This window comes from Bos grunniens, chromosome 21, assembly GCF_055505025.1.
Source record: "Bos grunniens cultivar Pamir isolate PY7600 chromosome 21, Bosgru_T2T1.0, whole genome shotgun sequence".
In the NCBI taxonomy this organism is placed as follows: Eukaryota; Metazoa; Chordata; class Mammalia; order Artiodactyla; family Bovidae; genus Bos; species Bos grunniens.
Genome location: NC_141185.1, coordinates 22,558,625 through 22,585,400, shown reverse-complemented (window position 1 = coordinate 22,585,400; position 26,776 = coordinate 22,558,625). Strand labels below are relative to the sequence as shown.

Genomic DNA, 26,776 nt, shown 5'->3' with positions numbered 1-26,776 from the left:
AGAGATATTACTTTGCCAACAAAGGTCCGTGTAGTCAAGGCTATGGTTTTTCCTGTGGTCATGTATGGATGTGAGAGTTGGACTGTGAAGAAAGCCGAGTGCTGAAGAATTGATGCTTTTGAACTGTGGTGCTGGAGAAGACTCTTGCAAGTCCCTTGGACTGCAAGGAGATCCAACCAGTCCATTCTGAAGGAGACCAGTCCTGGGTGTTCATTGGAAGGACTGATGCTGAGGCTGAAACTCCAGTACTTTGGCCACCTCATGTGAAGAGTTGACTCATTGGAAAAGACCCTGATGCTGGGAGGGATTGAGGGCAGGAAGAGAAGGGGACGACAGAGGATGAGATGGTTGGATGGCATCACCGACTCGATGCACATGAGTTTGGGTAAACTCTGGGAGTTGGTGATGGGCAGGGAGGCCTGACATGCTGCGATTCATCGGGTCACAAAGAGTCGGACACAACTGAGCAACTGAAGTGAACTGAATTGACTCAGTGGTATTCTTATTTTGCTTCAGGTTTCAGTTGTTTTTGTAGGGCTTTGAAAAGCTAAAGAACTTCAGACAGTATATCTCTGGTGTTCAATAGAGAACAGTGTTCAGGTCACAGCATCAGGATCTTAGGCAGAGTTAGTGCTTTTAATTCTTTTAACCTCTTCCCCAGTACCATTTGGGCTTCCCTGGTGGCTCACATGGTAAAGAATCTGCTTGCAATGCAGGAGATGTGGGTTTGACCCTTGGGTTGGGAAGATCCCCTGGAGGAGGGCATGGCAACCCACACCAGTATTCTTGCCTGGAGAATCCCCATGGTCAAAAGAGTCTGGTGGGCTACAGTCCATGGGGTCACAAAGAGTTGTACTCGACTGAGCGACAGCCCAACCAGTACCATTCAAGTCCATTCCAACTGACTGCCCTGACTTTACCTGTTGCAGTTAGCATTTCCGCTGCTCCTTTTCTGGAGGCTTCTAGGATCTCTGGACAAAATGACACATTTTCCCCTAAGTGTGGGTTGCCCAGGTAGGAGCTACCTTAGCTAATCCACACAAGAGTTGCAGTTATAGGGCCTGGCCCAAGTGCTTATCTGTCCTATAGTCCTAAGAGTCTCTGCCGGCAAATTTCTATTTCTGTCTGGATACAGAAGTCTCTGGTTGTGTTCACTGGGGGGGAAAAAAACAATGAAAAAGAAAGTAAGTGTGATACCTCATTACAATACCAGGCAAAACCACAAGAAGAGTGGAGACAGTAGTGCAAGGTTCTGAGTGAGTTTTTGGTTATGGTATTCTGTATTGGGTTATAGTATTCTCATAGATACTAAAAGGCGAACATAAAGTTTTAAAGAAGATGTATATTTTAAGGCTTGTATAAAATTTATTTGTGGTAGAATCAAAATTAGGAGGAAGTTTATGAAAACCCGAAAGGCAATGTGGTAAAATTAACAGAAATTTGTAAAACTCTTTCAGGATTTTAAACAAGCTGCACTGATAAGCAAGACTAATGTGAGCCTGTGTCAAGCTACTGCTGTGTGCTATCACAGGTATGGAGTGCGATTCATGTTGAAGTGAGAGCGAGTGGGACTGGCAGATTTATAATAGGAGAAACAGGAGAATATTATGGAAGTGACAGAGTACAAAAATGGGGGGAGACACAGAGAATCACTGTATGGATGTGGGAACCACAGCTAAGTTTCTCAAACTATTTTAGCCAGATCAGCAAGTAAATGCCTGCTGATAGATAGCATTGGGGGTATCCATATGATTCAGGTCCACTTATTGGAAAGGACCTTGGTAATACACAGAATGAAATCATGAATAGCTTGAAATATGTAAGAATAGAATAATTAACTTTGTTCGTTAAATGGAGCTAACTTTTAAAAAGTCTGTTTCCTAGAAGAGAGGTTGATTTAGTAAAATATTTTCAAGAAAATTTTACCTTTAAAAAGCATTTCTAAAACTAAAACTAATTAAAATATACCAGTAAATATCTATAAAATATAATGAAATCTACAAAAAATACATTACTTAAAATTGCTTAAAATACATTACTTGTTTCTGGTATTGTTGTAAAAAATAAGTAAATTATAGAAGAGGAGAAAAGAATAGTAACATAAGGCTAAAATATAGAAGATCAGTTTAAAATTTACTCTGAAATAATATTAGATTGATTTTGCTAACTATAATTTATAGCTTACATTTCTACCCATACATTTGATATAAAAAATTAATTTCTGGACATTTTACTTTTAAAAGCATAGAAATTCAGCACGTGAATTTCACTTTTTAATGTGAAATAGAATGTATTTAGTTAAGTAATAGTTTACAGCATTTTTTGTGAGTGAAATAATAGTAGTTACTTGGATGAGAAAATTAGGACAGCAAGTAGACTCCGTAGATATACTTTTTAGGCAGTAGAACATAGTTTGAATTACTTAGAAAACTAACATTCTTTTTTCCCCTCTTTTAGGACATAACTAGTACAGGTATGGTTTCTCTATGAGAGTTATATTTTTTCAATTTTATGAATATGGTAGTATAATTACTGGAGCTTGTAAAGGTATATTTGGTTAAAAGGCCCAAACTGGTCTCAGACCTTTAAATTTATACAGGCAAAAAGCATAGTCACATCATTGTCTATTTTAATACAGCATCTTTGTACAATTCATCTCTTTAAGTAATTGCCATTCTTAAAAAGAAATGGAATAATAATGACTGATGTGTTTGTTTTGGTGGGCGAGTGGAGACCAGAAATGTCTGAGGTCACTGAATTCTCTTAAAACCAAAACCAGACACCAGAATTTTCTCAGCCTCGTTCCTGTGTTTTGTAACTGTTAGAGTCAGTAAATTTTTCTATGTGTCAGGTCCTGATCTCCTTTATGAAATGTAATCACTGGGTATATATGGCGGGGCCTCCTTAAGCTGAAACTGCTTTGCAATTCCAAATAACCAACTTTCATCATCCCACCCGAATCTCTATTGTCTTTTAATAAAAGTAGAATTAAATCAACAGTAAAATTCTGATAACTCAGCATCCCAATTCCATGTATTTTAACAGTTTTACTAAATTTAACAATAAGGAATGTTTAGTGATTGGTTATATTTATTTCAAGAAAAATATTTTTGCTTTTCAAGTTGAGCTATAACATATTTATTACTTCAGCAGCATGGTTTGTAAATAATAAGATTCACTATTGGTGTTTCATAGTAGAGAAAGTAAAAATTCTCCCATTTGGAAAAATTTTTAAAAGGAATAAATCTGTAAACTTTAGGGCTTTGATCTTTGAACTCGAGGGGTTGCAGACTTTTTAAGTGTGCCTTTGTATATCTCTGGTTCTCACTCTTGTGGTTGCTAGGAGACAGCATTCCTTAGGCTGAATATCCTACTTGTTGCCCAGTTGGGTCACTGAGAGTATTATGGTAGAGTTAATTTTTAGATCTCTTTGAGAAAGCCACCTTAAGATTAAAAAAAAAAAAAGTCACAGAGGGAGAGCCTGATGGCTCAGCGTTATATATTCTGTCCACTTTTTACTTCAGCACATTTATTTCACTCTTCTTCTGTTTGCATACAATATTTCTGAATCTTCGACTCTGCAGGCCACATTCTTTAGTTTGGGGAGGTATTTATGATTTATTTGTACAACCCAGTAGGGCACATCTGGTCACGTATATGATTCATTTGGAAAACGTGGTGAGCCTTGGTGTCTGTGGCCTAACCTGCCAGCTCAGCACCTGGTCCTTAGTTAATAGACACCATAATGCGAGTCACACACCTTCCTTCGGTGATCACGTTATTTTAGATTTATAGAGACACTTTTTATTTTAGAAAAACTAACATACTTTTGTGTTTGTGTAATTGATGTTTTAACAGTTCATGTGCCAGTGATCGTGTACCCCGATATAACAGACACTCTGCCACGTTTTTCCGTTTTTAAACCATCATGTGATTATTTAACAGGAGCCCTAATCTACAGGACATTGTGTGACATACCCATTTTCAGAAAAATGAAGTTGCCGAATCTATGTTATTTCCTATTGGTGTAGGGGGTTGGGGGTGGTGTCTCTGGCTTTGGCTCCATCACCTCCTCTGGACTTGATTTTTAGATATTATCAGCTTTGAAGAGGTTACTAGGTGCCTTTCAAGGTCCCTCCCCAGGTTTAAGGTTTAATGATTGTTTACTTAGTCTGAATAGACTAGATGTTTGTTAAACATTAGTGCTGATAACTAGATGTGTGTCGAAAAATAACTTCAATTCATTGCCTAATTTTTTTTAAAAAACTGGTTTGATGATTCAAAGGGTGAAATTATGTTTTTGTAAACTATATATTGGCATATGTACTCACAGAGGATTTTAAATTTCCCTCTGGATAAGAGGGAAGCAATGTGTATGATACAATTTGGATGCAAGCATACTAGAAACATTTTGGTGATTTGTGGGAAGAATATGAGAGACCTGGGTTGCCCTGGAAATTTCCATTTCCATGGTCACCATAGATATGCATCATAAATAAATAGCTCACTACCTAGAGATAGAAATGAAAGTGAACTGTTCAAGTGTTGTTGCTCAAACGTGTCCGACTCTTTGCAACCCCATGTACTGTGGCCCACCAGGCTCCTCTGTCCACGGGGATTCTCCAGGCAAGAATACTGGAGTTGGTTGCCTTGCCCTCCTTCAGGGGATCTTCCCGACCCAGGAATTGAACGCGGGTTTTCTGCCTTGAAGGCAGATTCTTTACCATCTGAGCCAACTAGGGAAGCAGTGGCCGTTAAAAACCTATCAGCTAAATGCATTTTATATAGAAATGCAAATTACTACTGTGTAATTATTCTTGATAAAGAGTTCATTATCTAGGCTAGAGTTATTTCTGTAATACAGTGAGAAAGTGGCTACAAGCATTGTAACCTTGTATTCAGTGAACTTTTACTTCTCAAATACTGCCAGTTATCAGGAAAGAGGAGGACAGTTTCACTCTAAACTGCTTGAGGGAGCGGAGCCCATGTTTTCTTTGTGAGAATCCACAGAGTGAACTCAGAAGGCAACAGCTGTCTCATATACATGAGTGTTAACCCGCTCCTGTTTGTAATGTCAAGCTCTCCCGGTGCTTTCCTGTTGACTCTTTTGTCATCTTCTGGCACAACCCTTGGTACACACTTTTGGACAGTGTTTGCCAAAACATGGGGGAAATATCATCAGCACCTCTGTTAATTTTCAGGGCATGCCCAAGCATTCAAAAAAATTGAATCACGTTACGGCAAACTGGACTGCTTTTCAGTTTCAAAGTGAATTCTTTTTCAAACCTGTGAACACATCAAGGAGAGAGTCTTAGCTAAGAGTTAGTCTTTAGCATCTTCCCCACACTTCATGATTTAGTTTTCTGCAAACCGTACTATCCAACTCCAATATTTATTTATCTTTATGGTTGCCTTCTGTTTATGACATGAGATATTGATTTTGTACTTGTGGTATTTAAATTATTTTAAAAAATAGATTTACTTAAGTAAAAAAGTGATTTAAAGAGAAATACTCAATAAATGATAGGTGTAGTTGGGACACAGGGCAACTGTCATGAAGGAAGGGCTGAGGTTTGGGAAACTGTATTTTAAGAGAATGCTGAGTGATATCTAAGAGAGGATAGTTTCTAGAACAGTTACCCTGGGTTCCGTGTATTTTTATAAAGGAAAAGTTAGAAAAGCAAGTGATGCATCTTGTTAAAGTTTGAAACCTTTTGGAGAAGTAACGAAAAGAATGGAAGGAGGAAAATAATCTTTATTGGGTGAAGGTCTCTGTGCTAAGGGTTTTTCACATGCTGTCATATGATCCTTCTAGCAGTTTTGAAAAATTAGTATTAATTTGTATGTTCAGGCTTAGTTTTGAACTCCAAGCCTTTCTTCTGACTCCACTGTTGAGAGGTCACCACACCGGCTCTTGTGCGCCAGCTACAAGTAAGTTAAAGGTGAAGAATGTGGGTAGGGATGACTTGTGGGAAAGCGTGGATTTTGGAGTCTGACTCACCTGGGTTTGAACCCCACATATTTGCTCTGTGCAATCTTAGCATGCTATCTACTATGTTACTTAATATGTGCAAACTTTTCTGAGTCATGATATTCTTTTAATCTATAAAATATAAAAAAATTATAACAAGCTTACAGAAGTGTTGGAAGAATAATAAAAAATTATTTTATATTTTTTGTATAAAAATATAAGTGAATATTAAATATAAAATAAAAGTGAAATAGTATATGTAAAACACTCAGCACAGTGCCTGGTAAGTAAGTAGTTACTCAGTGTTAGCTCCTTCATTCTATTAAAAAATTCTAAACTCTCTATATTAATTGAAATTAAAAATACTTATTAGATTTGCATGTGAAATGGCAAAGTGACTTTATATACCCTTGGATAAATGTTTGATTACTTCAACAACCCTCACCTAACCACAGGAGACTAATCAAGGAAGATAGAGAGACAGAGTTATCATTTAGTCATATATATTCACAAGTTAATAATAAAATGCATTTCACTTCTTTTTCTCCCCTCCTCTTTCGGTGTCCAAAATGAAATGGGTTGCCTTTACAGAAGTTCTGAAGTAAGAATTCCCGTGTGACAAAAAATTGAGCTCCTTTCATTATAAAGGACATATTAAATATATAACAATGAACTTATTTTAATGATTTAAACGGTGTGTTTTATTAATAATAGTATGTTTTTCTGTGCTGTCCACTGATAACTGTGCTCAAGAATGCCATTTAGATTTTTATAATTCTGAAGAAAGAACTCTAGAATATCATCTCAATGTATTCTGCTAAAAAGAAGGCTCTTACTTCCCCTCTTTCCTTCTACCAATATCTTCAAAGAACCCCATCAGACTGCCTTAGGTCGTATGGCAATAGTTCTTGGTGGTGGTGGTTTAGTTGCTAAGTCATGTCTGACTCTTGAGACCCCCATGGACTCTTGAGACCCCCTGCCAGGCTCCTCTGTCAATGGGATTCTCCAGGCAAGAATCCTGGAGTGGGTTGCCATTTCCTTCTCCATGGCAATAGTTCTTACGATAGTTCATATGTTAATAAAAATTAAAGTTTTTTTTTAAGAGTTAATGCATTCCTTTATGTAAAGGTTATATACAGGAAAGCACTTAGATAATTCACCAGAAAGCATTAATATTTTCATTTCTTTTCAGGAATAAAGAGTTTGAAGAAGCTGTCAACTTCTTCACCTGGGCTGTGAAAATTGATCCACGTTTTCTGGATGCTTACATTGGACGGGGAAATTCTTACATGGAATATGGACATGATGAGGCCACCAAGCAAGCACAGAAGGACTTTCTGAAAGCACTGCATTTTAATCCAGTCTATACAAAAGCCAGAATTTGTTTAGGCTATAATTTGCAGGTAATATCATATGACCACATTTTGGACCGCTAATGCACCTTCTGGACAAGAAAGAGGTTATATTTGACCTTTCAGTGGTGATGGGTATACACAATGCTGCTTTCACCGTGAACATTTTACCTTTATCTTCTTATTAGTCTTCACAGTGTCAGTGGGAAGCAGGGGTTTGATGAGTTACAGGGAGCCTGCCTGGGGAGCGAACCCAGGAACCTGGTGTGATAGTGAGATGAAGATCTTGTGAACTTGAGTTGCCTTATTGCCTGTGCCCCTTTCTACCTCACCCCGTTATACATACCACTCTTATAGACAACTTTTAAGACTTTCCCAGTGAGTTTCACATGTAAAAATCTGGTTAAAATTTATTTCACTAGTTACACCTGGGCTCCATAGGTTTTATCCTATTAAATTAGTGAAAAGCTAAAGGGAATAGACAATGTAATGACATGACCTATGTGATGGACCAGACAACCACTGTATAGGGACTTCTGAATTCAGGTCATCTTCCAAATGGCAGTGAATTAGAACACACTGGAAGCCAAGAGAACAGGCATGTGTCCTTCCAGCTAGCTGGAAGAGTGTTGTTCTTTGTGTTATCAAGCGTGTCTCTGAGTGATTTCTGGGACACTGACCTGACCCATACGCTCACTGAGCTATGTGGACGACAAAATATGGAGTGATATTCTTGGAAGAAAGTGCTAGATGTGTTATATTTTCCATGAAAAGGAAAGGAGTAATCTTTTTGTGTCTTAAGCCAGAAAGAAAAACACCAATACAGTATACTAACGCATATATATGGAATTTAGAAAGATGGTAACAATAACCCTGGGTACAAGACAGCAAAAGAGACACTGATGTATAGATCAGTCTTATGGACTCTGTGGGAGAGGGAGAGGGTGGGGAGATTTGGGAGAATGGCATTGAAACGTGTATAATACCATGTATGAAACGAGTCGCCAGTCCAGGTTCGATGCACGATACTGGATGCTTGGGGCTGGTGCACTGGGACGACCCAGAGGGAGGGTATGGGGAGGGAGGAGGGAGGAGGGTTCAAGATGGGGAACACAGGTAACACGGATTCATTTCGATATTTGGCAAAACTAATACAATATTGTAAAGTTTAAAAATAAAATAAAATTAAAAAAAATAAAATTAAATTAAACAATGGGCAAAAGTATGTTTAAATTATGGTAATTTTCAGAAATTCTTATTAACAATGTCTTTTTTTTTAATATAAATTTATTTATTTTAATTGGAGGCTAATTACTTTACAATATTGTATTGGTTTTGCCATACATCAACATGAATCCGCCACAAGTGTACATGTGTTCCCCATCCTGAACTCCCCTCCCACCTCCCTCCCCGTACCATCCCTCTGGGTCATCCCAGTGCCCCAGCCCCGAGCATCGTGTATCATGCATCGAACCTGGACTGGCGATTCGTTTCTTATATGATATTATACATGTTTCAATGCCATTCTCCCATATCATCCCACCCTCGTCCTCTCCCACAGAGTCCAAAAGACTGTTCTATACATCTGTGTCTCTTTTGCTGTCTCACATACAGGGTTACTGTTACTATCTTTCTAAATTCCATATATATGTGTTAGTATACTGTATTGGTGTTTTTCTTTCTGGCTTACTTCACTCTGTATAATAGGCTCCAGTTTCATCCACCTCATTAGAATTGATTGAAATGTATTCTTTTTAATGGCTGAGTAATACTCCATTGTGTATATGTACCACAGCTTTCTTATCCATTCATCTGCTGATGGACATCTACAATGTCTTTTAAAGTTGAGTTTTTTTTTTTTTTCATTTAAAAAATAAATGAATTTGGCTGATCTAAGACTAGGAGGTGGTTGTGGCTTGGTTATAGTGAAGTATGCCCAAGAACTGATTAATAAGGGAAATAAGATTGCCTTCTGAGAGTTAAGCATGAAATTAGCCATTATTTGATCACAGTAGAAACTTGCAAAGTCAATTTAGAGACAGGGTGACTCCCAAAACAGCTAGAACTGACTGCAATCAAAAGACATGTGTTAATGTCATCGTTCATTGCATTTGCTGGGCACCTAGTACAGGACAGGGACTGACCTAGGCCTAGGGCTACAGTGGTGAAAAGACACTGGGTTCTTCTCATAGAGTTTACTACCTATTGAAGGGATAAGCATCAAGCTGGCACATGAATAATTACTTAATTATACTCAGGATAAGTACAAAAAAAAAAAAAAAAGGATGGGTTTTAGGACAGTTTATATGAAGGAAACAGCTTTATTTGAGGGGATGAGGAAAGACTTTTTGAGAAATTAACATTTAAATCGAGGTATGAAAAACTAGTAATTAGGAGTAAGAGTTGGGGCTTAAAACACGGTGTTCCACAGAGAGGGACCAGCTCATTTGGTGAGAAAGAGACAGAGGGCTTAAAGGAGACAGAATGTTATGGACAAGGGGAGAGTGATGTGGGATAAGACTGCAGAACTGAGTAATGACTGGAGGTGAAGGTCATTGTAACTGGTCTAGGTCAGTTAAAAATGTGAATATAACTCACCAGAGCACTGACATCAGATCTGTATTTTATGAAGATCTCACTGGGTATATATCAAGCTGAAGGAGAATTGAAAAACTCGTCAGTATGAGGAGGAATTGAATCAGGAAAGGAAGGACTGAAAAATGAAAGCTAGAAAACCCCATCAAATCCTATTTAGGGCCAAGAGTGACCATTTTTTAGATAAATACGAAACAGATTCCCCTTCTACGTGCCTAGCACTAGAGACGTGGAAGAGAGCAAAACAGATGTTGTCAGGACCAGACAAGTTCAATTCCTTGTTTATCAAATGAACATGTGATGGTGATGTTGATTTTCACATAATTTACTGTGAGGGAGAAGTTTACTGGTTAAAGACAGTGTCTGCTGCTGCTGCCGCTAAGTCACTTTAGTCATGTTTGATTCTGTGCGACCCCATAAATGGCAGCCCACCAGGCTCCGCCATCCCTGGGATTCTCCAGGCAAGAACACTGGAGTGGGTTGCCATTTCCTTCTCCAATGCATGAAACTGAAAAGTGAAAGTGAAGTCGCTCAGTCGTGTCCAACTCCTAGCGACCCCATGGACTGCAGCCCACCAGGCCCCTCTGTCCATGGGATTTTCCAGGCAAGAGAACTGGAGTGGGTTGCCATTGCCTTCTCCCAAAGACAGTGTCTAGTTAACTCTAAGTTTTATTTTGTATTAGTTTTATTCAAGAGTCAATTGGTTTACGTGAGAGTCAGCTTCTGAGACTGGCAAGTTGGGTTTTTGAGCCCACAGGAATAAAAGACAGGCCCTGGACTGTGCTGAATTTATCAACTCACTGCCTTTCTGTGATGATTTATTTAGTTGTCAACTGGTCTTCTCTAGGAAATACTGACATCTTTCTGCTAACAGTGTCCCTCTCCTAACCTTCTCTCTTTTTTTCCAGTTGGTACTAAGGTTGGTATAAATACCTGCTTGGTTGATTTGTATGCATTTTTCATGGGATGTGTATAGTGATCCTAAAATGCCAGACACTGGTGCAATTTAACAGCTAGGTTTTATACCATGATGGGCTTCCCTTGTGGTTCAGCTGGTAAAGAATCCACCTGCAATGCTGGAGACTTGGGTTCAACACTGGGTTGGGAAGATCCCCTGGAGAAGGGAAAGGCTACCCACTCCAGTATTCTGGCCTGAAGAATTCCATGGACTGTATAGTTTATACACTTTCACTTTATACCATTAGTTTATTTGTTTAATTATTGAGCACATATTTATTTTGTTATGTATAATATGTATAACTAGAGTTTCAATGCCAAGCAAATAAACGATTCCTGCCTGTGTGTGCAGTGAAAGTGAAAGGTGCTCAGTCATGTCCATCTCTTTGCTACCCTGTGGACTATACAGTCCATGGAATTCTCTAGGCCAGAATACTGGAGTGGGTAGCCATTCCCTTCTCCAGGGGATCTTCCCAACCCAGGGATCAAACCCAACTCTCCCGCTTTGCAGGTGGATTCTTTACCAGCTGAGCCACAAGGGAAGCCCAAGAATCCTGGAGTGGGTAGCATATCCCTTCTCCAGCAGATCTTTCCAACCCGGGAATTGAACTGGGGTCCCCTGCATTGCAGGTGGATTCTTTACCAACTGAGCTTTCAGAACTCAATGTAAATTTTGTAGTGATTGTCAGAAGCATTGGTGTTTCCATGGGGGTCAAGATTTTATGTTGTTGAAGACCTGTCTAAGAGATGACTGATAATCAGATTTATTTCAACTAATAAAAATTTCAGCATAAATACTCAGGGGAATCAGTCATTTGAATGTATTCACAGTACAGCCTACTTCCTTGTTTAAAATATCTTAGATTTAGCACAATATAAATATACCCTTACTAAAAGACTTTATTTAAGTTAGAATCATAAACATTTGTCATGATATGGACAATTTCCTACTTGGTGTAAATGGAAAATTATTTTAGGCCCAAGGAAAATTCCAGAAAGCTTGGAACCACTTTACCATTGCTATGGAAGTTGATCCAAAGAGCTACCTAGCCTATGAAGGAAGAGCTGTGGTCTGTCTTCAGATGGGTGATAATTTTGCTGCATTTCAGGATATAAATGCTGCCATAAAGGTAAAAATCCATTTATATTATCATTAGTGTAAATTAATGTCATCGGTGAATAAGATGAAGTAAGAAGTCCTCTGTTGCCTTTTAAAAGTGACTTGTAGAAAAAATAATATTTGTATTTTTTTCCCCCAGGAGTTTCGCAGAATAGAGAGTTATTATAGCTTGCCAGTTTTCTAACTTAAATGTATTTAAAATTTTGAAAATACATTTCTAATAAATGTTGATTCCTCTTAGTACATGCAAATTTATAGCTTCATGATACATCAATATTATTTTATAATTAAAAAAATAATGTTCTGGCTTTGAAGGAACTAAAGAAAGAATAATGTAAATCCCCAGCTTTTTTTATAGTGAAATGGCAAATAAATTCAGAGACAGAAAATCTGCTTTTTGTCTTCTCGATTTTGGATTCTTTTTTTTTTGTATATTTGGGTAGATATTGTAATATTTGAGATCAGAAAAAGGAAAGACCTGAAAGGTAATTGCTATACTGCATAGGACAAATAAACATGTTAACTTTTAAATTTCTCCTCCAGCTTAACAGAGCTAAACAGACAAGCTTTTCCTCATGCATCTATTCTTAAGCCCCATTCTTTGCAAAGGAACTGAGTAAAGCACTAAGATTATTTGTTTTATTGCAACCAAATCAACAAAATGTTGGCATTGAACCAACTTCATGCCGAGTCCTTTGTCAAAATGTTTGCTCTAGTAGGGTTTCACCTGCCCTATAAAATCACTAGCTTCCCACAAAGAGATTTCATAATGTCCATTTTTGCAGACATGAAATCGGAGATAAATACTATTCCCAGACACTAACTACTCTTATATTATATTGCAGATCAATGCTACAGCAGAATTCTTAACAAATCGTGGTGTGATTCATGAGTTTATGGGTCAACAACAGAACGCAATGAGAGACTATCAAGAAGCAATTTCTTTAAACCCCACTTACTCGCTGGCTTACTTTAATGCAGGAAATATCTACTTTCATCACAGGCAATTTTCCCAGGTAATGTGAGTTTTCCTTCTCGTTTTCTTTTTGACACTAAGTGCTTTCTTCATTACATATAGTTTCAAAATGCAGTCCTTATGTCTCAGGCATTCATTAGCTCTTTAGGAGATTTTCTCTTTCATAAGAATGCTTATAATTATGTATTAAATGTTTACACCTCTGTGGATTTATTCTTCTCATTATTATCAGCCGCTCAACACTTGTCCAGTAAACATTGTTTTGGACTTCTCCAGGTGCCTGCAGTCTCCTTGCTGTCCATGGTTGCCAGCTTCCCACCTGGAATTCTCTGCTTTTCGCCCCCATTTAGCAAAATCTCAGACTTTCTTCCAGACTGTCTTTCATGATGTAATTGCTGCTGCTGCTGCTGCTAAGTCGCTTCAGTGGTGTCCGACTCTGTGCGACCCCATAGATGGCAGCTCACCAGGCTCCCCCATCCCTGGGATTCTCCAGGCAAGAACAGTGGAGTGGGTTGCCATTTCCTTCTCCAATGCATGAAAGTGAAAAGTGAAAGCGAAGTCCCTCAGTCCTGTCTGACTCATAGTGACCCCATGGACTGCAGCCTACCAGGCTTCTCTGTCCATGGGATTTGCCAGGCAAGAGTACTGCAGTGGGGTGCCATTGCCTTCTCCGGATGTAATTGTCTAGCTCATAGTAATTTCTACCTTAAGTTTCAGTCACATGAGCACTTGACTGGGGGTGAGGAGATATGTATGTTACTTCTGGTTTTTATGGCAAGAGTCTTTTTTTTCAGCATCAGTTCATAATGTCTGAAATGAAAGTGTTGGGTTAGTAGATGATATTTTATATTTTGAATGTATTATATTCGAATTGTAATGCATTACATGAATCAAACATTTGTTGTGTTTTTTAAATCTTTGTTTACTCTTTTGCTCTTTATCTTCAATTTTATTATATTCTTTGTCTAATTTGTTGAGTCAGAGCTTAATCTATCTATTCACTCTTTCACTTATATTGTGGTAAGTTGTTAAGGGTTATGCCTTTCCCCCAAGTAATGTTTTCAGCAGTATCCTCTGAATTTTGGTCTTTAATGTTTTTATTTTTGTTTTCCCAAAATGTTGCACTTGAAACTTTAGCCAAATTTCCCCTTTGATTAAAGGATAAATTGATGGAGCACTTAAAATGTTCAGGAGGGAGGATTTTTATCTTTGTGAATATTGAAATTTATTGGGTTTTAATGTGGTCTAATACATGATGACTTTTTTTTCTTTAATATTCCAGGGGCCTTCCCAAAAAGAGTTTCTATCATGGGCATATAGTGTTGAAATGTATAAGATATACCTTATTAATTATATTTAAATTAATCTTTATTCATACTATTTTGTTCATTTGGTTTATCTTCTACAGAGAAAGGTTTATTCAAGTATCCTATAATTAGTGTGATCCTATGTAGGTTTCTTTATATCTCTTTTGTTCTTGTTTAGTGGTTGAGTGGCAACCTACTCCAGTACTCTTGCCTGGAAAATCCCTGGTGGGCTGCAGTCCATGGGGTCGCTAAGAGTTGGACACGACTGAGCAACTTCACTTTCACTTTTCACTTTCATGCATTGGAGAAGGGAATGGCAACCCACTCCAGTGTTCTTGCCTGGAGAATCCTAGGGACAGGGGAGCCTGGTGGGCTGCTGTCTATGGGGTCGCACAGAGTCGGACACGACTGAAGTGACTTAGCAGCAGCAGCAGCAGTGGTTGAGTTGTGTCCAACTCTTTGTGACCCCATGCACTATGGCCCTCCAGGCTCCTTTGTCCATGGAATTTCTCAGTCAAGAATACTGGAGTGGGTTGCCGTTTCCTTCTCCAGTTATATCTGTTTAATTCCCACCTTATGAAATATAGTATTTCATGTATAGATATTAATACACATTATATATACATTATGAATTGTAATCTTCAGTGTTACAAATGCTTTTTTTTGTTTCTCTTTGGAATAAATTCTCCTTTATCTGATATGAAGATCCGGACCTCTGATTTAATTTGATTTGCTTCTGCTTGGTATTTTTGTCCTTCCTTTTATTTTCCGTGTTTAAAATTCTTTGTTTTAGTTTTGTCTCTTTCCTACAGTGTAGAGTTGGATTTTGTTTTAGATGACAAAATTTGAAAATATTTATCTTTTAATAAGTATCCCATTTATATTTTCGCATAGTCAGTATATTTGGTCTTAGTTCTGTTATTTTATGTCGTATTTTCTGTTTACATGTATTTAAATTTTTATTCTGTGGTTTGTTTTATTTAAAAATTTAGAATTTTTCCTAGCATTTAGGAAGGTTTATAGTTTTGCTTTGTTGTTCAGTCACTGAGTCATGTCCGACTCTTTGCAACCTCAGGAACTGCAGCCCACCAGGCTCCTCCATCCTTCACTATCTCCTGGAATTTGCTCAAATTCATGTCCATTGAGTGGTGATGCCATTTAAACATCTCATCTTCGGCCACCCCTTCTCCTTTTGTCTCCATCCTTTCCCAGCGTCAGAGTCTTTCCAGTGAATAGTCTCTCCACATCAGGTGACCAAAGTTTTAAAGCTTCAGCTTCAGCATCAGTCCTTCCAATGCATATTCAGTATTGATTTTCCTTGAGGATTGACTGGTTTGATCTCCTTGCAGTTTTGCTTTAGTGATTACCTTTATAAAAATGCCTTTGTACCCTTACTTCCTTAATTCTTTAGTTTCTTTACTGTGCTGCGCTGTGTGCTGTGCTGAGTCCCTCAGTTGTGTCTGACTCTTTGTGACCCCATGGACTATAGCCCACCAGGCTCCTCTGTCCATGGGGGTTCTCCAGGCAAGAATACTGGAGTGAGTTGCCATGCTCTCCTCCTGTGGATCTTCCCATCCCAGGGATCAAACCCGGGTTTCCGACATTGCAGGCAGATTTTGTATGGTCTGAGCCACCAGGGAAGTTCTTTGCTATGAAGAACAATAAAATGACCCTTTAATATCTTTCCCTCTTACTTCTCCCTTTCACACATTAGTCACTTTTAGTTCATAGTTTTCTCTTTTAAAAAAGGTTTATATTTATATACTTAAATATGCTTGAGCTTGTTCTGTCAACTTGTCAAACTTGTCACATTAACTTGCTTTCCATTCTCTCTGTATTTTCCCATTTTGTTCTTCATTATTCCTATGCTGCCAGAAGATTTAATATTTGCATACTATTTTTTCATCCTTACTTTTTGTTTTAGTCTTAGTTCTTCAGTTGAATATATTTAATTCTCCTCACCAGGCTTTTTGCCAAAGTTTTCCTTCTAACCAATCATCTTTTGGTGCCCTAAAATTGGTCTTCTAGTAGAGTCCTGGGGACTTCCCTCAGTCAGTAATGGTAAACAATCCACCTGCCAATGCAGGAGACCCGGGTTCAATCTCTGTGTCAGAAAGATCCCCTGGAGAAGGAAATGGCAACCCACCGCTGTATTCTTGCCTGGAAAATCGCATGGAGAGAGGAGCCTGGTAGGCTGCAGTCCATGGGGTCACAAACAGGTGGACATGACTTAGTGATTGAACAACAGCCACAACAAATAGAGTCTTGAGAAAGGGTTCACATTCCTTGAATTGTTTCATGTTCACAGCTGTTAGCCTGCAGCCTTTATGTCTTAAGACAGCATGTCTGGATTTAGTATCCTTGACTCACTTTTTCTTTCCTTGAATGTCTTGTGTCTTTCACTATTTTTTGGTGTTATATATGTTGGTACCTAAAGTCTGATGCAAACCTGATTTTTGTTGTTGATGACTTTTTTTTGTCAGAATCACCAAAGTTTTTTTTGTTTTTATAAATGAAAAGTTTTATTCAAGTATTTGTTAGAATTGACCTTTTGGGGTCAAGTTGTAAGTACAGAGTATGCATTTTCAATATTTAGATTCCAGAAAATTTGTTGAATTCAGTGTAAGAATTTTTCTGTTTCACTATTTTCATTTTCTTCAATGGCAGTGAATACCAATTATTATAAATGGGATGCTTTTGACTTCTATATGCTAGTTATTTTTTTTTCAAGCAATTTTTAATCTCTTAATTTCTGTTTCATTTTCTTTTGCATCTCTCTCCTAAATCTTTGGGCTTTCCTGATGGCTCAGACAGTAAAGAATCTGCCTGCAACCTGGGAGACTTAGGTTCTATCCCTGGGTTGGGAAGATCCCCTGGAGGAGGGCATGGCAACCCACTCCAGTATTCTTGCCTGGAGAATTCCATGGACAGAGGAGCCTGGTGGGTTACAGTCTATGGAGTCGCAAAGAGTCAGACACAACTGATCGACTAACACTTTCTAAATCTTTACTGTGTTTTCTATTTGTTATTCCATTGTGGACCTTACAATTCAGGTTTCTTTAAAATTCTTTTCTATGCCATTTCCATGACATATCTTCCTGGCCACCTCTTTTTAAAGATAGATTATTTATTTATTTAATTAAAAAAAATTAAATGCAATTTCTTACCAGTTTTTTCTAGTTCATTTTATAATGTTATAATTTTTATCTGCAGTGTAGCAATACTTTTTTCTGGTCACTTTTATTTTATTTCTGAAAATCTGTTAATTTTTTATCTTTGGTTTTTGCAGTGAAGGCAGACAAATTACTTTTCTGTTAGTTACATTTGAGTGAGATAATTTTTTTCTCCTGGACTAAAAGCAGAGATTCCTGTGGGAAACAGGGTGATGGTCCATGGTAACTTTCTGAGTTGAGCTACCTCTGATGCTATTGCAAAGGACTTTACAGTCTGTTCTATTTAGTGTAGCCTGGTTTGGGAAGACTTTTATCACAAGCTCTGTGTTTCTCAGAACTTCTCACAGTCCTTGCTTCTAAGATAACATACTCATCTTAAAAAGTTGTTTTTATTGCTTGCATTTTCTGAGATCTATAACCTCTGTATTCTCCTCTACCACTCGATATTGTGACCATACCCCTTAAAAGTGATCTTTGGGACACCTTTATCTACTGAGAGGCTACAGTCCTTTGCATTTTGCTGGAAAAGTTGAGCAAGTACTTCCTGATTCCACTTAGCTCTTCATTCTTTTAATCTCCTTATGTTTATAATGTACCTGCCATCTGCTAGGAGTTAATGAAGACCCTGAGGATACAGAGCTAAACGAGACAAGGAAGACTTCTTTTATGATGTAGTTTACATTTTATTGGAGGAAGAAATAGAAAATAATATAGTATTAGTAGTGTGATAAACATCTAATACCACCTCATGTAAGCAGTACTATATCAGTATTAACATGTGTGTGGGACTATAGAAGTTTACCTGGGTGGATAATGTAGGTGGAGAGAAGGGGTTTAAGGAGCAAGCTCTGGGGCAACATCAGTGTTTAGAAGTGAGGCAGAGAGGAGATGCCAGAGAGTAGACTGAGAAGGGAATATCCAGCCAGGATGATGGGAAGAAAAACAGGAGAACACATATCACCTCAAGAATAAAGTGCTTTAAGAAACGTGTCCTGTGTCAAATGCTGCTGAGAAGTCCAGGAGAGACGATGGAGAGAATCCTTGATGACTTTGGGAAGAACATCATTGGAATAGCAATGGCACCAGAGTCTTAAGTGGAAAGGGTTTTGGAGAAAATGTGAGGTGAAGAATTAGACAGTTCAACTAGTTGAAGAAATTCTCCTGTGAAGAGAAGTAGTGAAATGGGGTGATGGGTGGAGTGGAGTAAGGTGTTGCTATTTTTAATTTTTTTAAATATGAGGGATATTGATTCATGCTCCTATGTTAATGAAAGAATATGGTGGAAAAGGAGAAATTGTTGGTGCAGGAGAGAGTGATAGGGATAATTAGGATCAAAATCTTTCAGAATTTGATGGGTCTAAAGTTTGGAAGTTCCGGGGTGGGCTTTGAAGAGAGCAGGTCACACTATCCATTATGTCGTGAAGGAACGCACAGAGTACAAAAGAGAGTACCGCTGCTGTAGATGGATAGTTTTTTTTTTTTTAATTGCTTTTTAATTTGATTGCACTAGATTTTTGTTGCTTTGTGCAGGCTTTCTCTGGCTGCGGTGTTCAGTTCAGTTGCTCAGTCATGTCTGACTCTTTGTGAACCCGTGGACTGCAGCACGCCAGGCCTCCCTGTCTATCACCAACTCCCGGAGTCCACCCAAACCCATGTCCATCGAGTCGGTGATGCCATCCAACCGTCTCATCCTCTGTCGTCCCCTTCTCCTCCTGCCTTCAATCTTTCCCAGCATCAGAGTCTTTTCAAATGAGTCATTTCTTCACATCAGGTGGCCAAAGTATTGGAGTTTCAGCTTCAGCATCAGTCCTTCCAATGACTATTCAGGACTGATTTCCTTTAGGATGGACTGGTTGGATCTCCTTGCAGTCCAAGGGACTCTCAAGAGTCTTCTCCAACACCACAGTTCAAAGGTACCAATTCTTCGGTGCTCAGCTAGTTGCGGTGAATGGGGGCAGATCCTCATTGTGGTTCGCAGGCTTCTTGCTGCAGTGGCTTCTCTTGTCGCGGAGCGTGGGCTCTAGGCGTGGGGGCTTCAGGAGTTGTGGCACGTGGGCTCCATAGTTGTGGCTCACTGGCCCTAGAGCGCAGGCTCAGTGGTTGTGGCACACAATTTTAGGTTCTCCTCGGCATGTGGAGTGTTCCCAGACCAGTGATGGAACCCGTGCCCACTGTCTTGGCAGGTGGATTCTTATCCACTGCACCACCAGGGAAGTCTGATAGGTAGATTTTGATAGTAGGCATTTCTGTTTATTGATTATAGTTTTTCCATTAGATATGAGTATCATTTACCAGTTAAGAGTGAGGATGGATAGGCAAAAAGGGGGACGTGTGGCTAGGAGTTTTGAAGAGGAAAGAGAACATGTGAAATAATTGTTCTAGAGAGTGGTAGTGTGAACATGCCAGGGAAGTATAGCAGGACTACCAGACAACTTTAAGTTCTCATTTGAAGTTTGTGGTTAAATTTAAAGTGAGATCTTGACTCTATACTGCTTTGTATATAATTCTTTCTATACAAATTCAGTATGGCTTTGTGTCACTCTACAACCATTTCTCTGAGTTAGTCTCTTATCTCCTCCTTCCAGGAAAGCTCTTTAACGCCTGGAATCACACTCCTGTCTCTTCCCCTATATTTCCTTACTCAGAAAGCACATCCATACCCATGGCTTATGCTGCATGTCAGCCTCTACCTTTCTTCTGAGCTCCTAACCCATACTTATCAGTTGCTAAAACAGGATGCTTTATAAGTGCGTTAGACTCAAAACGGAATTAATCTCTGTATCTTCTACACCCCGTCCGGCTCTTCTTCCTAGAAACCCTGTCTCAAACTCAAGATGTCATTCCTTAGAGTCACCTGAGTAAAAATATTGCCTCAATCATGATTTTTCTTCCTCAGCTTCCTCTAATCAGTCGTCTGTCAGTTTTGCTTCTTAGTTTTTTCTCACACATGCCATTTCCATTCTATTTCTACTGCAGTTGCCTTCATTCTTTCCCGAGTTAGATCAGTTGGCTTGCTGACCCCTATGATGAGGCTGGTTGACTTCAGAGGTGAAGTTAGATTCTGGGACAGAGAATTATCAAAGATATTATTGTGTAAAGCATGAATGAGATCATCATAGCTCAGACCTCAGATAGCTGGGAGTCTAATGTCTTCCGAGGCTGACGGTCAGGGTAAGTTACCTTAAACTTTGTCAAGCTCAGACTACTCTCCAGCTGGGTTTTGGCAATGTTTCTGTGTGCTAGAGAGTTAGTTAATGAGATTAAGACACACACAATGCCCAGGGCAATTTTCTGTTTCCATAACTGTTTGTGGTCCACGTGAGAAGGAAACTCTCACATTTTAAGCTTATTTGTCCCTAATAACTCTATGGATATCATGTATAAGACTGTTTGGTTAGATCTAAAGTGTAGTTTGAATTTTGATCATACTTAAAAAGTATGGCTCTTTTTTCTCAAACTAGGGGCACATCAGCTGGGCAAATATTTGATCTAAAATATAGTCTGTCCTCTGTCTTGATAGACTGGATACCTGGGCTTTCTAGTGCGTGCTCTCTTCAGAGACAAGCAGACTTGGAGAGTGGTTTATTCAGCTATTTTTGTATGCTCTGTGGTTTTTTGGGGGAGAAAAATTCTTCTATTTGCTGTACACCCTCCTCCCCATTTTATTTCTGACTATGGATGGAAGATTTAGGGCCAGGAGGAAGGGTCTTCAATAAACTAAATAATCTCTAGAGGGTTAAGACATGTATGTGTTCTGGCTTCTTTTGTGATTAGTTAGTAGCTTAATGGTTTTAAACCCCATTTGGATGCATCATGAACTACAGGTGACTTTTCAATAATAACTGAGTCAGCCTTCTAATTAATTACAAGTATGAGGGAACTTACAGGTATGGTTCTGAACGAATTTTAGATTTAGGGATAGAGTCTATTGAAATTCTAGAAACACAATTTGAATCAGAAAGCATCTGCTGCCGAGTCACTTCAGTCATGTCCGACTCTGCGCGACCCCATAGACAGCACCCCACCAGGCTCCCCCGTCCCTGGGATTCTCCAGGCAAGAACACTGGAGTGGGTTGCCATTTCCTTCTCCAATGCATGAAAGTGAAAAGTGAAAGTGAAGTCGCTCCGTCATGTCTGACTCAGCGATCCCATGGACTGCAGCCTACCAGGCTCCTCTGTCCATGGGATTTTCCATACAAGAGTACTGGAGTGGGTCACCATCGCCTTCTCCGAGAAAGCATCTAGAAGCTAGTAAATAAGTTCTAGCCTCCCAGGTGGCACTAGTGGTAAAGAACCCTCCTGCCAGTGCAGGAGACAGAAGAGATGTAGGTTCAGTCCCTGGATCAGGAAGATCTCTGGAGAAGGAAATGGCAGCCCACTCCAGTATTCTTGCCTGGAGAATCCCATGAACAGGAGCCTGACAGGTTACAGTCCATGGGGTCACAAAGAGTTGGACATGACTGAAGTGACTTCAGTCAATCCTAAAGGAAATCAGTCCTGAATATTCATCGGAAGGACTGATGCTGAAGCTCCAATACTTTGGCCACCTGATGTGAAGAACTGACTCATTGGAAAAGACCCTGATGCTGGGAAAGATTGAGGGCAGGAGGAGAAGGGGACGACAGAGGATGAGATGGCTGGAGGACATTACCAACTCGATGGACGTGAGTTTGAGCAAGCTCTGGGAGTTGGTGATGGACAGGGAAGCCTGGTGTGCTGTAGTCCATGAGGTTGCAAAGAGGCGGACATGACTGATTGACTTATCATGTACACACACATGCATGAGGAAATTAGACCAGTTGTTAAATCAAGGCCATCCATTGTGGTAGGCATCTTTGTTCTCTAACTACTCCATGGGTGATAATACTCCTGTTCTTCTAGTAACCTCGTTAAATATATAGGCTTTCATTTCCTAAGTAGTATATATTTAAAGCTGTAATAGAAAGTTACATTGTTCACAGTTAGCCATACTATAGTGTTTTACTAAGTTCATTTATTTTAGCTGAGGTAGGTGTTAGCTTCTACCTGATTGAAGTCATCCTTTTGTGATTTTGAATTGTGTAGTTTTTATTGAGGACTTATTGGTTAGTTAAAATGAAACTTAAATTACTTTTTGAAGGAAGTCTTGGCCCTGCTTTGAGTCATTCCCTTGCCTCATTTGTAATGACTGCGAGTCCAGCCTCCTGTTCAGGAGTGAATTCTTTGAGCTTTTCACAGAGGAATGTCAATTCTGCTGCCTTTTTAAGGGATCCTTAAATTGCACTTAGCCACAGCACAGAACAGCTCCCATTCTGGGATGAGATGGATTACACAGTCTTGATCTAATTGCTTCTCAAAAGTCACAAACAGTAAAATTCATGGTGTATTGCTTGAGGGCTATGATCTCTCCATTTGCATATACTGGCAAAAAATAAAGATGTATCAATATAATTGAGTCTTTATTATATTCTACATATTGTTCTCAGTACTTTACCTGTTAGCTCACATAGCTGTCATAGCAGCACTGAAAGTAGAGTTTGATTTTTTGCTTCCATCGAGTCAGAGTGTTTTAGTTACTCACCTGAGGGCGTGGAGCTAATATGTGGTGGACCCTGGACGTCTGGCCCTGAGGTCTGGGCTCCTGGGCACCGCACTCCCAGTGCTACACTTCACCCACAGTGGAAGTGAACTGAGAACAAATCCCTGGGAAATAGAAAGAAAAATAGTCCAATAAAGAAGACTGATAGACAATGATCAGAGAGGTAGGAGAAAAACTAGGGAGACTCCCTGTTTCAAGGACAAAGAGAGTTTTAAGGGGGAAGGAGAGACCAAGGGCATCTGTGCCACAGAAACGCTGTGGAAGGAAAGGGCTAGAAAATGTCTGCTGGACTTGACAACACCCTTAGCCTTACCAAAAACTGACCTCGTGGAAAGAGGGAGATAGATAGAAGCCAGACTGTGGTGTGCTGGGGGAAAATTGAGTGGTAAAGGAATTGGATTCAGCAAGCTGTATTGTTAAAAATAGCTTTTCCTAATTTAGAGAGGTTTCAAACTCCTTTGAATTCAAATTCAAAGGAGTCAAATTTTTATCCATTCTGTAACTAGAGAAGAGATTCTTACCTTGAGTAGCAGCATGTCTAATCAGCATCTCAAGCTATTTTTGGTGAAGGAGCAGTTTTTAAGATTTTTCTAACTTACTTCAGACCCCAACACCGGTCTATGGACCACACTTTGCAGGGTCCTTTCCAGCTTGAGAATTTGTTGCGAAGCATCTGGAATCTTGGATCTTCTTGAAAAGCTGATTTTTATCTTCTTTCTTCTTTCCTTATAGCTTTTCATAGTATAACTGTGTTTTTAAACCTTTTTGGTATGGTTTAGAATTTTATTTTCAAAGTTCACTTCTCTCTTTAGCCCTTACTCTGCTTTTATATGAAAAGTGTTAGTTTTCTAACTTATGTTTTATTTTCCTGTTGTGGCCTTTTTTCCTAACTTATAGTGTTGTACAGGGATATGGGATTTGTGTGTGTGTGTGGCGGGGGTGGGGTGGGGGTGGGGGCATAGACAGCAGGGGGAGGTGGTAGGAGAACATTTCGCTTCAGCAGAGAGGAGTATTTTATCTCTGATGCTATCTAAAACTGCTGACGCAGGATGATAACACAAAGCAGACCAACTATTGGTTGGTTTTATTATCATCTTTTACATTCTCTGCAAATACTGTACCTTCTTATCATCTGTATCTGATACAGATGGCCTGAGTTTTATAATAAAAGTATTTCAAATTGCTGTATAGCTGCCAGTTAAAATATATTCAGATTGTCATTATCTTCACATTTCTATAGGCTAGTGACTACTTCTCAAAGGCTTTAAAGTTTGATCCAGAAAATGAATGTGCTACCATGAATCGAGCTATTGCAAATACAGTATTAAAGAGATATGAAGAAGCAAAAGAAGATTTTGCATATGTAGTTGAAAGCTGTCCATTGTGGGCTGCAGTATATTTTAACAGAGCATACTTCTACTGTTGTTTAAAGCAATATGAACTGGCTGAAGAAGACCTAAGTAAAGGTATAGTTTTTTTGGTAATTTTTTGAGTAAGATTACAATGTTTGAATTGTTTTTAGATGACAAAAGAAGAAAGACATCAGGTCTATTTGCTTAGATAAATTTACATTAGAATTAATGGTTTTATATATCTTATCTTTAATGTAATCAATATAGATTTGTTTATATAATAACTTACAGCATTGGTATGCTAAAATGTAGAAAATTATTAGGGAAACCATACACAAATATTGCTCGACTTTCAAAAAAGACATTGTACTGTGTTTCCCGAGTTAATTTTCTTAGAAAGATTCAAATGTAACTTAAATAATGTACATATGAGGAAAAATGTTTTCAAATAGGTAATACTAAAGTGTTATTTTATTTTTCTATTATATACTATTATTTACTAATAATAACTTATAGTAATAATAAGGTGTTATTATAATTTATTATAAAATTTGTATTTAAAAAATGAGTCTTTTTGAGTGCTCACGTAAAAGATACCTTGAAAAATTTTTTTCTTTTACAGCTTTGTCTTTGAAACCTAATGATGCTCTAATATATAATCTTAGAGCAGAAGTTCGTGGTAAGATAGGTCTGATTGAAGAAGCTATGGCCGACTATAACAAAGCACTTGATCTTCAAGAACATGCCTCGGTGGTATGAGTACATAGACCATGGATTCTATAGCAATTTACACAGTTCTTCTTCCAGAAACTGAAGCCTGTTTGTTGCTTTTAAAAAAAGTTTTCACTATCTTCATTGTTGTATTCCTTGTGTTAGTCTTTTATATAATCCTTTGATACATTTTAACATCTTCTTTATACATTAATTATAAAACTTTTAGATCATTTTCTGCAGATTTGTAACAACTCAAAAATGAATTTTTTTCACAAGATTAGAATTTAAATGAGAATGTTTCTCAAGGGCCCTAGAAATACAAAATATTTTCTTTAAAGTAAAATAATTCCTTTAAAAATAATAGTGCATGATTTTAGAAAAAGGATCATGGACCTTTTCATCAGTACCTAGATGTATTCAACAATATCCAGATTAAAAAAAATAGAGAGCTGATGCCTATAAAGAAATTAAAGTCAAGCACATTTCCTTTCTCCTCCTTTGAACAATATCTGCACAGGTCTGAATTCTTCCTAGTACGTATGTTGTTCAACACATAAACATGTTTCTCTTTTTCATGTAGCCTCCCTCCCAGGACAGCGCCTATGAAGATTTTGAGCATCCGCCTCTTTAATGCAAATTTTATAAACATATATAAAAATCTGTATATACTTATAATTAGTGCATCATACAATTTGACAAGAATACATTAAAACAGCTGCTGCTGCTGCTGAGTAACTTCAGTCGTGTCCGACTCTGTGCGACCCCACAGACAGCAGCCCACCAGGCTCCCCCAACCCTGGGATTCTCCAGGCAAGAACATGGGAGTGGATTGCCATTTCCTTGTCCAATGCATGAAAGTGAAATTGAAGTCGCTTAGTCGTGTCTGACTCTTCATGACCCCATGGACTGCAGCCTACCAGGCTCCTCCATCCATGGGATTTTCCAGGCAAGAGTACTGGAGTGGGTTGCCATTGCCTTCTCCTTAAAACAGCTAAAAATTCTTAATAGAATGTTTCTTTAGTGAAGCAGAGAACCCTTTTCCTTTACCTCACTGGTAGTAACAAAGTTTCCTGACTTATACACTCCTCTGGATTTGCTCCGCTCAGTTTATTTTCCTTCTGTGTCTCATTCTTCCAGTACATCTCCAGCTCCTCAGAGACTTGTTTTCACTGTGGTGAGACTTTATGGCAAAAAAACACCCCCATCGACTCAGTTGCCTTTGTTTTCCATTTGAGGTACCAGAGTTTCACAGTAGAAAGTCGATTTTAAGTCAGAAGCCACTGTGAGGCTGCTTCACACTCTTTTAGGATCGTTTCCTTGGCGTGGTACGTGGGTTCACGTGAGGACTGGGCCACGCCTGGTATTTCAGTGGGTGACTCAGCCACCTTTAATAAGCCTCTTCACATCCTCTTGTTCTCACTTGTCTCCAGAACCTTTAGTCCCAGGCCGGCAGCTGATGAGATCAGAACAACCTCCTGCACCCACTGGCAGACCCTCGTCTCGTGCCCCAGCCACACATCTCTCACCTACAGCCCTGGGGCATCTCTGTTAAAAGCTGAGGGGTAGCCTGCTAGCAGTGGCAGTGCTGGGCTACATGCCCAGTGGATGTGCAGGGGACCCAAGTCCCTGTCGAGTGAACTTTGGATGATGAGAGGAAAAAAACTAGGAAATCAGCTCCTTT

General features: G+C 38.9%; 1 protein-coding gene across 2 annotated transcripts in view; it reads left to right on the top strand.

The window, feature by feature from the left end:
• The window catches only part of TTC6 (tetratricopeptide repeat domain 6), a 215,175-nt gene extending 189,939 nt beyond the window's left edge, over positions 1–25,236 (top strand). For both annotated transcript variants that reach the window (XM_086363463.1, XM_086363462.1), the window contains 6 exons: positions 1,458–1,531; positions 7,164–7,374; positions 11,853–12,005; positions 12,841–13,011; positions 24,270–24,495; positions 25,004–25,236. In XM_086363463.1, coding sequence (XP_086219589.1) covers positions 1,458–1,531; positions 7,164–7,374; positions 11,853–12,005; positions 12,841–13,011; positions 24,270–24,495; positions 25,004–25,140 — 972 coding nt within the window. In that variant the 3' untranslated portion in view covers positions 25,141–25,236. The remainder of the gene's footprint in view (positions 1–1,457; positions 1,532–7,163; positions 7,375–11,852; positions 12,006–12,840; positions 13,012–24,269; positions 24,496–25,003) is intronic.
• Positions 25,237–26,776: the final 1,540 nt, after the last annotated feature.